The 12,298-nt window shown below is 38.2% G+C and overlaps 1 protein-coding gene across 1 annotated transcript in view; it reads right to left on the bottom strand.

Moving 5' to 3' along the window:
- Positions 1-12,298, bottom strand: part of TENT4B (terminal nucleotidyltransferase 4B) — a 40,572-nt gene that overhangs the window by 7,107 nt on the left and 21,167 nt on the right. Inside the window, exons 2-6 of the mRNA XM_058845555.1 lie at positions 11,515-11,638; positions 6,220-6,266; positions 3,348-3,468; positions 2,221-2,328; positions 98-226 (exon numbers count right to left, since the gene is read on the bottom strand). Coding sequence (XP_058701538.1) covers positions 98-226; positions 2,221-2,328; positions 3,348-3,468; positions 6,220-6,266; positions 11,515-11,638 — 529 coding nt within the window. The remainder of the gene's footprint in view (positions 1-97; positions 227-2,220; positions 2,329-3,347; positions 3,469-6,219; positions 6,267-11,514; positions 11,639-12,298) is intronic.

The raw sequence follows: 12,298 nt of genomic DNA, 5'->3' as shown, positions 1-12,298 counted from the left end.
AAATGATAGCTTAAATTATTAAATTTAAGGGTTGATCAAATTCCTTAAGGTCATGTCCTTATGCACCAATGGCATTGAACGATTCCACTGAACTTACCTGAAGGAAACTGACAGCCATTAAAAAGAGACTATAAGAACCAATTCCACCTGTAAATACTTCATTAAGGTCCCTCTGCAGCAGGAACTGTTTCAGTACTAAAACTAGAAATGGTAACACCGGATATTTCTGAAAGAGAAAAACAAAGCTGTTACAATACTGTGATTCATGCATACAATGGATGCTAAGAGAGCATACTGAAACTATCTGTCTTATTATATTTTATCTTAAAGCTAACTATAGATACAACCTATCGTTTTTAGTAACAGTCAATGCCCTGCCTGTGATCAACACATATTTTACCTGTTAGACTCTGGTGGCAGGTATAAACAACAGGAAAAAGTTATTAGATCATAAAAATATGAAGTATTTGGGTTGAAAATATATATATATATATATATTTACACACACACTTGCTTTTCTCATACAAGTGAAAAGCATAGCAAAGGAAGAACTGTGGTTATATCAACATCTGTAACCAAACCTTCTTGCTATAACTGAGGGGTAGCTCAAAATGCACTGAGATTTCTGTCCTGCTAGTACTTGAGATGGCCAGAGTTAAAGAAAGCCCTTCAAAATTACTACACACAGGTAACATTTTCAAATAAGTGAAATACTTTTGGGTAACTAGTCCTTTAATGGGTTTTTCTGCATGGATTCCCCTAAGAGGTGTGGAGAACAAAGACCTTTGGGACAGCAGTGGAGGCTGGGCTATGCCTGCACTCTGTACACCCCCCACAGGGGAGGGGCAAAAGAGGCTCAATACTACCACTGCTTTTATCACAGAGCCAAAAAGTTCCTACAGATGAAATGTGGGTCACGATGTCCGTGACTGCAAAAAGATAAAAGGGAAAGAAGAACTTTGCTAAGAACTTCTCTGCATGAGCCTTAGAGTGAATATTGGGAGCGCTACTTAACTGAAGATCCCTAACTATCTAACTGAAGATTTTGAACTATTAAGAACTCCAGTCACAAGCTGAACTGTTGAATATAACAAAATTTAAAGATGGGATTTTTCTCAGAAAACTGTATACTCTTTTAATTAAGGCTCCAACTGCCTCAGACTTCCTAAATAACCTGGATGAAGAGAAAGAGGCATTTCCAAGCCTAATGCTAAATACGATATCTTAGTTAAGTATTGAAGTTACGTGGGACAAAATAAGAGGCAAGAGAACGCCCTGCAAGTGCTTTATACAGAGTGCCTCAAGAACACCAATGAAATCACTTGGCAAGAACACACCAAGTTTTCTCCAAGTCAAACAAAGGACCCTCCACAGCAGCACTGTGCCACCTCTTCCCCAGCTGTCCGTGCTCAAGGCCAGCTGTGGTGTGGCACAGCTGCACAGCCTTGGCTCAGCCTGCTGGGAAAACAGCCCCGTGGGAAAGCAGCGTGTGGGAAACCTTGCTGGGAGTGCCTCCACTCTGCTCAGAGTGCTTCCCATCTCAGCTGCTCCCTGCGCTGTCAGCCCCAGCCACGCCGGCCCGCACTGGTGCTGATCCTGCCCACAGCCTCGACATCCTCACTGGCTGCCTGTCTGCTGGGCACTGGCCAGACTGGGAGCTGACCCCAGCTACTGGCACCAGACCTGCTCTGCTCTTCGGGCCAGGGGTACCATGGCCCTGCAGCCTTGCTCCTGCTGCCACACACAGCTCCTGCTCCATCCTCAGGGGCACAGACCCCTCTCACCCCCTGACCCAAGGCCAAAGGGTCACAAGTAACTCAGACAACTTGCTTTTCTATGCTTTCACACACAAAAACACCTTCAGGCTTTCATGAGAAGACTATCATAGAAGTCTATATGAGAAGACTATAAGAAGAATATTGAAATTCAGAAGTGTGTAGTTCAATGAACTGCAGTTAAAAGACCGGAACACTTAAAACAGGGATTAGTGCATTTTCCTTAATCATTGTACCATTAAAACTACTCCACGTTTTGTTCTTCTATTTTAGTATCTTCATGCCTTTTAAGGCAATATATCTAAAGCTTAGTAACATCCCTCAGCATTACCAGACAACAGAAAACAACAGAGTAAAAGTGTATCTCTAGTAAGAATGCAGCCAAAGTAAAACAGAAAATAAAAATAAGTTATCAGCGTGTAGTTCCATGATTGTGTTGCCTAACCTTGATAAAATCTTTGATGAGCTGGGCTGCTTTAACCCCATTCTGTACATTAAAGCTTATATCAACTTTTACTTCAGTGAAGGAATCTGTCAGTTTAATAATAGGTACCTGCAAAAGAAAGATACAGTAAGTCAATACAGATTTCCAAGACACACTTGTTTTCATTTATAACTTATATGCACCAGTAAACCTGAAATTTTTCGTGAATTTATAGAGAGGAGGTAGGCAGAGAAATCAGGACTCCTATTTATGAACTCACTCATCCTCCCAATCTGTTTACATAAAGTTTGCTTTTCTAACTCATAAATGCTATTTTCAATTTACTGTCCTGCTGAACAGAACTTAATGCTTCACCTTCCAGGTGATTTATTTCAGATTGGTTTGGGTGAGTTGCTGTTGCAGCTGCTCAGCTCTGGTGGGAACCACAGACACCAGAGGGAGACAAACACTGGAGAAACACAGAGAAATGGTCCTGGAGACATCAGAAATGTCCCAATTCGTGTCACTGGGGTCACCACTTCCTCACCAAAATGAACTTCAATCAAGAAGTACAAGATATGGAGAGTACTCTGAGATATCTCCACCTGAATGATTGCCAAATTACCTCTCTCTATAATAACATGACTTAGATACCCCAATAGTCTTACATACTCCTACAATTAGCAAAAGGTATGAAATTATAATGGAATTAATCTATTTTTTGCAAGACATACCACCACCTACTTAGACAAGCCTGTATTTAGTACTTCTAAGTGAAAACAGATTATACCTGCTTACTTGCATAAAGAAAAAAGAAGTTATTTACTTATGTAAAAACTCAGTCCAGAAATGCACTAAGCACATCAATGCACAACACTGACTAATCCAATCTCTCTTAAAAGCAAGAGAAATATGTACATATGAAATATCAGACAATTTCCACAACAGAAAAAATGCTTTTGTTATAGCACTATCAATTATTTTGTCAGTAATAAAAATCATACTAAATAAAAAAGTTCATTTGTTCTATTTCAAATTTAATATACAAAATAGTTTCTGCCTATGAAAACTCATTCTTTTAAGCAGCATCATTCTTTCATTAGAAATTTAGCTTAGAACAAGGAAATGCCCTCTTCCCCCAAACTTACAGTTGCTTTATCTAAAACCTTTACTGAGTTTTCATCTGCTACATTGTGCTTTCTAAGAGCTTCTTCCAGGGTCCAAAGAGGTAATGTCTCCCATTTTCCAAACACAACTAAATCAATATCACTGAAATGAAAAAAAATACATTTATTCAAATTAAAAGAACCAGTACACTTAAAATACCAACAACTGACATCTATACATAACTCGAATAAAGCTGACAGAACATAGCTTAACTAAATAATTAATTCTGATTTTTCCAAGGAAATGGTTGGAGATGAACTCTTACACTTGGGGAAATACAGACCATTTCAGGTTACCTAGAGGGGGGACAGACAAACATAAATCAATTAGGCTGCAAAGCCTAAGATTAGTCTCCTCAGGCCACACTGTGAGCAGAGAGGATCAGCTTCTCTGGAGTGAATCAGAGTAAGAAATTAACTTGTGAATCACCACCTCTGGGCTGTACTCATCAGGAATGTCGATTTAACAGCCTGACACCGAAAGGAAAAGTCCTGTTTCCCGTCTCTACCCCCAGATGCATGACCCTGTCTCTTCCTTTGCTCCAGGTCTGGTGTTTGCCTAATCCACAGCAAATCAGTTCAACCCAGTAACAGGTCTGGCAGAAACCTTCTTCATTCCCCCTTTGAAGAACCCACAGAATATTCTGGGGTAATTTCCTGCCTCTTTGCATCTCTTAAGTTGATTTTCTGGATGACCAGAGCGCCAGAGGGCACAGGGTAAGCTGCTGGCCTGTAGTGCCAATAGGGAGAAAGGAAAAGGAGAAGAAAACATGGCAACTTGGATTTTAGTAAGCAACAAGCTATTAAATAAGATCAAACTACCTAATTAACTTCACTCATTAACTCAGCTTCTTGAAGGGGTGTCTCCATCCCACTACACTTCCTCCCTATGCACACACAGTCATTTCACTACACAGGGAGCTGACACCCTAATTCAATCTCTGAACTCAAATTCAAAAGGTGGCTGGTGTCACATCTGAAGCCAGTGAGGGCTACTGTGAGATCCTGAGCTTCTCCCTCTTTGCTCCCCTTTGATTTCCTGCTTGGCCAGGAGCACGAACGAGGTGAGCGTGTAGCCCTATAGTTAGGCTAGCGGGATCCTTCAGTGACAGGGAAACTGTGTAACAGAAAACAAAAAAAGTTTAGAAATACTTCCCCCTACAACAGATTCTATAGATCTGCTGATTGACAAACACCACTGCTTTAACAATCCAGAAGAAACTACACGTGCATTAGATGAGCTGTCTCCTGCCAAGCAGCAGTTCAGCCACAGATCATTGGGCTGACAAGGACAGGCAGCACCCGGCAACTTCCAGACGTGTTCAAAACTGCCTTGGAGAGCAGGAAATGCTGCTGGACATTTCTCTTCTAAGCTAAATTAGTGTTAAATCCACTGCTGACAGTTAAAAACAGGAGACATTTTTCTGATACACACCAAGAGAAAAAGTAGCTCTGTTGCCACCTTGAGCATAGATACTGCCTGCAAAGGGACACAGAGATCCAGCAGCAAAGCAGCTGCGTGCCCAAACCTTCAACAGCAGCTTAAGTTAATGGATATAGAGCAAATCTCAACAAAGAGATAGCATTAAAAACACACTTCAGGCCTTTCTGAATCCCAGAGCCTGAAATCTAAACAAACTGTTATAGAGGTAGGGAAAACCTAGGGCAAAGGGAAGCTTTGATAGAAGGCAACAGTGAAATAATGACCAACACACAAATGATGACTATTTTGAAAGTTTGGCAAGCACTGCCACAGAAAGGATTTTAGTAGGTTTATGTACTGTATTTGAAGTATCTGCATTTGTTCTCTCTCAAAACCTCACCTGAAACAAATATTCAAGAAAGGCAGTATATGACAACAGAAAAACATTTTTGTTACATCTGTTTCAAAACAATCAAGCAAATACAGTAAAGTATCCATCAACTGGCCAGGAATATCTCTCTAGCATTACCAGCATCAAATCAAATTTAGTTAAGCCTATTTAAAATAAATTTTAAAAAGGTTAGGAATGAGGCCAAATGTGAAAACAATGAGTATTTGTACACCTCACTTCTGGCTTTACAAAAACTGAGAAATTAGACTTCCTTACAACTTCTAAAACTAAAGCAGGTACTAAAGCATCTGTCAGGTTCTTTCTTTTACAAATAGAGATGGAACAAGGATGAGGATATCCCTCACCTGCTGTCAGTACTACATGTCCTCCTGTTCCCAAAATATGGAATTTAGCTCAAAAATTATCCTCAGATTTATGGTATTTAAATGTGTTTATCCCCTGCAGCCATTTAAGCCTTTTACTCCATTTCTACTTAGTTGTCATAAATAGTCACAACTTCTACACAGAAGATACCAGTGTCGTTGATTAAAGACTCTTATGAAAACTAGCAATAAATTTGGAAAAGACAGATGTTGACTATTGCACAGATTTCACAAAAGAAGACTGAAAGAAAAAAAAACAATTCTGTATGTAACATTTTCTCTTCAGTGCTAACATTAACAAAGTGCTGTTAAAGGTTTCAATTTAGTCATCTGCAGAGATAAAATTTAGCTTTTCTGTTAGGGCCAACATCTTCTTTTGGTATTAATGAAAGCAAATTCCAAAAATTTTGACCATATGGTAATTCAGGTAATTCTGGTGATACATGCAAGATCTGTATAGACATGTGTTATAGTCAATAGTCTTATTTATTGTATTTCTGTACATTTTTCAGAGAACTAATAGCTTAACACTTTCTTAGCATAACAAGTATTGGCACAAGTAACAGATCCTGGGAGAGCAGATAAATAACCTCAGGGTTACAGGCTTAACGAGTTACTTTTCTTTTGTGTGGAATTTACACTGAAAAAATTACTAACCTTGTAGGTAAATATAAACCAGTTTTAAAACTTCCAAATATCTGCACCTGAAACACAAGAAAAGGATATATAAGAAAACATATAGTAAGAAATAAGAAATGTTTCAGGCTTCAGAAGACAAAGAAGCCTATTAAGCTGCTTGTAGAGGCTGGCTATTGCTACCCTCCATTGGTAGGTTTTGGTATTGCTAACAGGCACTCAACACTTCTGTTAAAGCATACACATCTTCAGTGTACTCCAAAACAGCTGATCCTCATTGTTTTTATTCATAAAACATTAATAACTTCGATTTTTCTAATAAGAAACTGCTCTGCAATGTAAAAATTGTTCCCATTACCAGATCTGTCGAAAACCCAGAACCCAAGATTTTGAAATGCTTAACGATGACAGAACATTTAAGAAAAACAGTATCAGTTTAATTTGCTTTTTGTTTTCACATCTTATAGTATACCTCTCAGTATTTAAGCATTTTTGAAGTTTAATGTATTTCCATTGCTTTGCATATTTAAAAAAAAAAAAAAAATTCTTTCATGACCCATTTTTTTTTCCTGCATTACAAAGCAAGTAGCACAACTCTGTCTATTTCTGCTTAAACAAGAAGTTTCATAAAGCTTCACATCCCACAGAATTGCTTTATTATGCTGGATTTTTACTAGCACTGCAGGTGTAAATCATCAGGTTTCCCCTGTAAGCTGTCCAAAACCACACTCTCATTACTCAGCCAAGCCTCGCAGGGAGGTCGGACTCACTTGCTGAGTCTCAAAGAGGGGTTGAGGAGACTTCAAAGTAAAAAATATCTACACATTTGGGCTAATTTTCAGCCATCCTTCTGATATGTTTCCTGGAGCCACCTTATACAGACTTGAGTGTTCTGCTTTAATGAGTCTCATATATCACTTGATTGCCACCTATTTGTATGTCAAGTGACCCACTTTTTATGTTTTTCCCCTTCAGGATAAGAAAAAGGGGGAGACAGGAAAAGGTGATGTTTTGCAAGTGCCTTAATACTTTAGTATACTAAGAAGCAATTTGAGTGCCTCTTCCCAATTGTTTTTTTTATCATTTCACCCCTTTTCGCCCCTCACTCCACACCCAATAAAAAGTACATACACAATTAAATATTAAAAGTTCAGATCTTCTTAAACTGGCAAAGACTGAGCAAGGTGCCACAGCACGAGTATCAATATTGTACAAAAACATAAAGGCATTACAAAGCTAAGAATGTAATAATAATAATAACAACAACAACAACCATTTTTAATCCAGGATAGTAATTAAAGTACCCTCTGTAAAACTGGGTTGAGTCAAACCAGGATTCACTTGGGCGCCAAAAACAGTAGAAAAGTGCTTTTGCACAATAAAACAGCCACTGATGGGTTCAGAAAAAACTAAATGTACTTTCACATTATCAAACAAAATAGTGTGCTCAGCTGAACAGCAAAGAGAGCCTTTCACTGAATAAACAACCCTGAAAGTATTCATAAACTTACTGATACAACATATATGACCTTTACCAAAAGGAATGAGACAACATCTGCTCTTGTACAATAATTTGGAGTATGAGAAACACTGAACTATTAAAAAAGAAGCCTACACCCACACTTCAACCACTCTCTCACAAAAACTGGAAAGAGAAAAGAGGAAGAGTGAGGAAATCGGACCACAAATTTTAAAGGATTTTAATTTATTATCAAATTAGAATTTAAACTGCTGAAGCTCTGTGGCCATGCATGTATTTAAAGCATCCCAAACACAGAACACTATTATGCCTTGAGACATGAGCATTAGTTTTTGTGGTGTGCCAATATTGCCAATCATGTTTTTATTGTTTGTGGACGGAGATCCGTATTTGCACTCATAAGATAACTTCAGAGTATTGTAATGACTCCTAATTCTCTATGCTGTTGTTACTGTTTATCTCACATTTCTGTGAACTTGTTCATATTAAATGCCACAGTTCCTTTAATTACAGTATGTGTCCAAATACACACTCACTAAGCACAACAAAACTTGGAAACCCACAAAAGCTTAGTAAATTTCTGGTACCAAAATCCCTATGTCAAAACAAAACAAAACAAAACAAAACAAAACAAAAAAAACCCAAAAAAACCAAAAAAACCCAAAAAAACCCAAAAAAAACCCCATTCACAGCCACTTTAATTTCCCTTTCTTCTACTCTTTCAGTAGAACTTTCTGAAGTATGTTGAACTTAACAGAGTTCATCTTTCTACTTTCATTCCTAATCACAGTATTTTCATAACTGAAGTGTGTGAAGTATGCAACATTCCCTCTTTTCAGATCTATGTGGTCACATGGACATGAAGCTGAGGATATTATGACAAATGCATCCTAAATTTGACTGTGTAAGTACTTATTTGTTTAGTAGCCAAATTTTCCTACTGAACAGTCAAAAACCTTTATCTTAAAAAGTGTTCATTTAAATGTTTTGGATTATTTGGTTTCAGCATAATTTAAGTGTTTCTTATGGTCAGAGCCCTGCTGATGCCAGGAACAGCTCTCACTTACTAGGAATGTTTCCTTCTAAGCACATTCCCTTGAGTAAGAGAGCAAATGACACAATTGCTAACTTCTATAAATAAAGTAACAGTTTAGGATACCTAGTTTTACCCCCCCCTCCATATGCTTTTTCAGCCTTTTCCTAAGTGGAACAGGGGAGGGGAAAAAAAAAAGGACATGCTCAGGCACATTCCACACATACATTCTCTGTACATTTAAATTCATGAAGCCTTATTTTCCTTTTCTTGGTATCTGATTTTTTATGTATTTATATATTTTTTATGTCTTACCTATGTGTTTAGTGAGAAACTACAAGCTAAATGTGTATGTTTAACTGCCAAGTTTATTTTAGCTGCTTTGGCTGCATCAATGACTCAAAATGAACAGCTTAAACATTAACTCATCACTTTACACTACAGCTAGAGTTGAGGACATTGGACCAGATAATACTCCACCTTCTCAAAACTTGAATCTTAGAAGTAGCTAAACCAACAGAGATTTTCAAAATGTTAGTGATTAACTCAAAGGACTGAAAAATTACAAGAGACTGTCCAAGTCGAACACAGTTGAGTTCAGCAGTTCAGTTCCCAAGCTGATCTGGCAAAATAAGTTTTAGAAAAATAACATCACAGTAATGCTGTTGTCACCATTCAGTTCCCTTTTAGCCTCCAGAAAAAAGGAAGGACATACAAAAGGAGAATTCTTCCTCAATGTAACAACTGCAGACAAAATGCAGTTGGGCTTTGAAGAACAGCTACTGACTTGAGAAAAAGGAACTGGCACACTCTCACTCTCTAACATTTTCAAGCACAGTGGAGAAAGACAGTCCTGGCAGTTTTAACTGGCACTAATTGTAAAGTGAACTTCAGCTTTTCAACTACACAGTGTGTGCTTCCTCTCAGTCATGTTACAGCTAAGCCCACTGGTCAGCTGTCTCTTGTGGTAGGGCTTGTAATTTGCTTCCCCTCCTTAAATACCTTGTGGCTACAAAAAACTTTCAGCAGCTTAAAGAAAGACTGTTTTCTCAAGGATGCAAAGATATATATATATATGTATGTACACACACACATATATATGTATGTAATAAGTTGTTTTTAATACAAAATACTTTCACAGATCAAGCCTGTCCTACAGAGTTTTCTCTGGAAGCAGTATGTTCTTGTGCCCCATTCAAAGTGCTAGTGGTAAAAAAAGAGAGATCCCTGGTAAAAAATCCATTCACCCCACTAGACCAGTTAGATTTGCAGCAAACAAATCTACCTAGGAAACAGCAACATCTCCGGGCTGAAGCAATCAGTGGTTCTGGAAAAACCCTCTCCTCCAAGGCACTGGCATATGGCACTAGAATCAAACATACAAGGCACTGGTATCACAGCACACCCTATTCCATATCCACACTGCTCCCTACACTACTGCTGTCAGGACCACTACTCCTGCTCTTGATTCGGGTCTACCTGCTGGTTTCACTGGGGTAGAGGAGAGCTGTGCAACACCTGTGACACATGCTGCTCTCTTACACAGTTCCCATGGAAAGGTTACTGTGTTTGCTCCAAGAGAAAATTGCCAGACACATGGAGTAATGACTCAACCACCTCCCTCCAGCTGTGCAAAGCAGCAATCACCAGTGGAGAGTGCTCCTTCCATAGGATGCTCACTGATACATCGTCCATAACAATAACCACCTTGAAAATGTGAGTATGTTTTACACACAATCCCACACACCACATACACAGAGCTTATACAGAATTCACATTCTGTCATATTCTGCCAATTTCTAAAAAAGCACTCCAAAAAGAACAGGTTAAGAAGGTTTGAAATGAACAGCAGATTTAAGTCACTCATGTCAAAACACTGTCTTTTACTGTGGCAGGATCAAAGAGCATTCCTTATACTAGAGATTCTGCTGTCTGAATCTGGTTTGCTATTCTGGCTAAAAAGCCCTTATTTTCAGCTACTGTTATCTACAAATAGATGCCTACAGCTAGAAATTTACATTCTGGAAATGAACACAATATTAGTAGAAGAATACAATTAAACTAGATTGAATTATGCCAGAAACCCAATTGTGTCCCAATAAAACCACACTGACGTATAAATGCAACTTCTCTGTCTTCTTTTTCATCTAACCTTTATAAAAAAACCCCACAGCTCTGCATAGGAGAAACTCTTGTTTTGTATGTATGAGTATGTCTGAGTATGTACCAGCAAAAACCTATCTTCAGTGGAAAGAGATATTACAGATTTTCAGCTCAGCACACAGATCTACAGATTTGTTTCTTCCCAAACACAGACTCCTGAGGCTTTTTAAATTTGTAAAATACATTAATTTAGTATAACTGCTAAATGAAAATACCATGGTCTATGTAATGTGACATTGCTGGTACACCACCTTAATGGATTTATTCAAGATCACAGGTCTTTGGACTAAAAGGCCTAATACTGAAGACAGGCATTTCAGAAGATTTTTTTAATACAGTACAAGCATACATGTCTGATACGTCCCCATTCATCTTATCAAATAAATATTCATGAGACTGAACACTGCCACACCTTATGCCTTTTCTTTGACTACAGCAGGACTAACTTGTCTTTGGTCCTATGTGTGATGCTACCCTCTATTATTTGAGAAAGAAAAATCACCTCTCTCATTTCACCAGAAGTCTTTTTATGTTTAACATGGAAAAATAAACAGCACCTGCAATATTCAATATTCCATAAAGTAAACAGGCACAAAATGTTGCTTTTACATATTAACAAATAAAACAATGTCCTACTCACATCTGCATTAGGCCAGAGCTCTTTGATAACATTTTCTATTCTGTTCACCACTTCCATCCGCATTCTCTCTTCTTCAGGTCTGGGAGACATGTACTTATAAAAGTCAATGATTTCTTCATGAAGACTAAGAAAGAAAAAAAAAAGAAAGAAAGAACAAAAAGTCAGAAAAAAGCCCACATGTGAATGAAATATCAACTATTCTAATCAAATATGCTTTTTAAGCTCCTAGTTCCTAATTTTGTTAAGGGCCAATTTTAGAGCACATGCAATTAAAAAAAAATCCACATTCACAACACATTGTAGCATTTAGTTCCACCTTAGCCTCTTATGCCAACAGGTCAATATTGCCCTTGATTTGCTGAAAGCATGGAAGCAAATCTAAATCCAAGTGCCTTCAATTCACATTGAAAGTCACACTCTATTTTAACGCCAGCATAACACAGAAATAGTTCAGTCTTCAACTATGAACACAGCTGTAGCTCTGAGTACACACTTCACAAAAATTTAAACAGGAGGTTTTTAGCCAACACTTCCTAGTCAGCCCCTTGGCACCAGGCAGGGAGCTTCAGGCAGCAGTCTGTATTCAGTACCACGCTTGCAAAAGTTGACAGTAATTGTGCCAGTACTACAGCTAGCAAAACTGCTTCTTTTACTGCTTATAGAAGTCACATAAACTAAAAATGTACTCTCCCCCCACAACCCCAGAAAGTAAGTAGTACACATGCAGCAGCAGTTGCTCAGAAGAGTAAGTGACTGATGGATGGTTAACCCATATATAATTTAC

This window comes from Poecile atricapillus, chromosome 10, assembly GCF_030490865.1.
Source record: "Poecile atricapillus isolate bPoeAtr1 chromosome 10, bPoeAtr1.hap1, whole genome shotgun sequence".
Lineage (NCBI taxonomy): Eukaryota > Metazoa > Chordata > Aves > Passeriformes > Paridae > Poecile > Poecile atricapillus.
The sequence above is the reverse complement of the archived record's forward strand: the minus strand, read 5'-3'. Positions and strand labels throughout refer to the sequence as shown.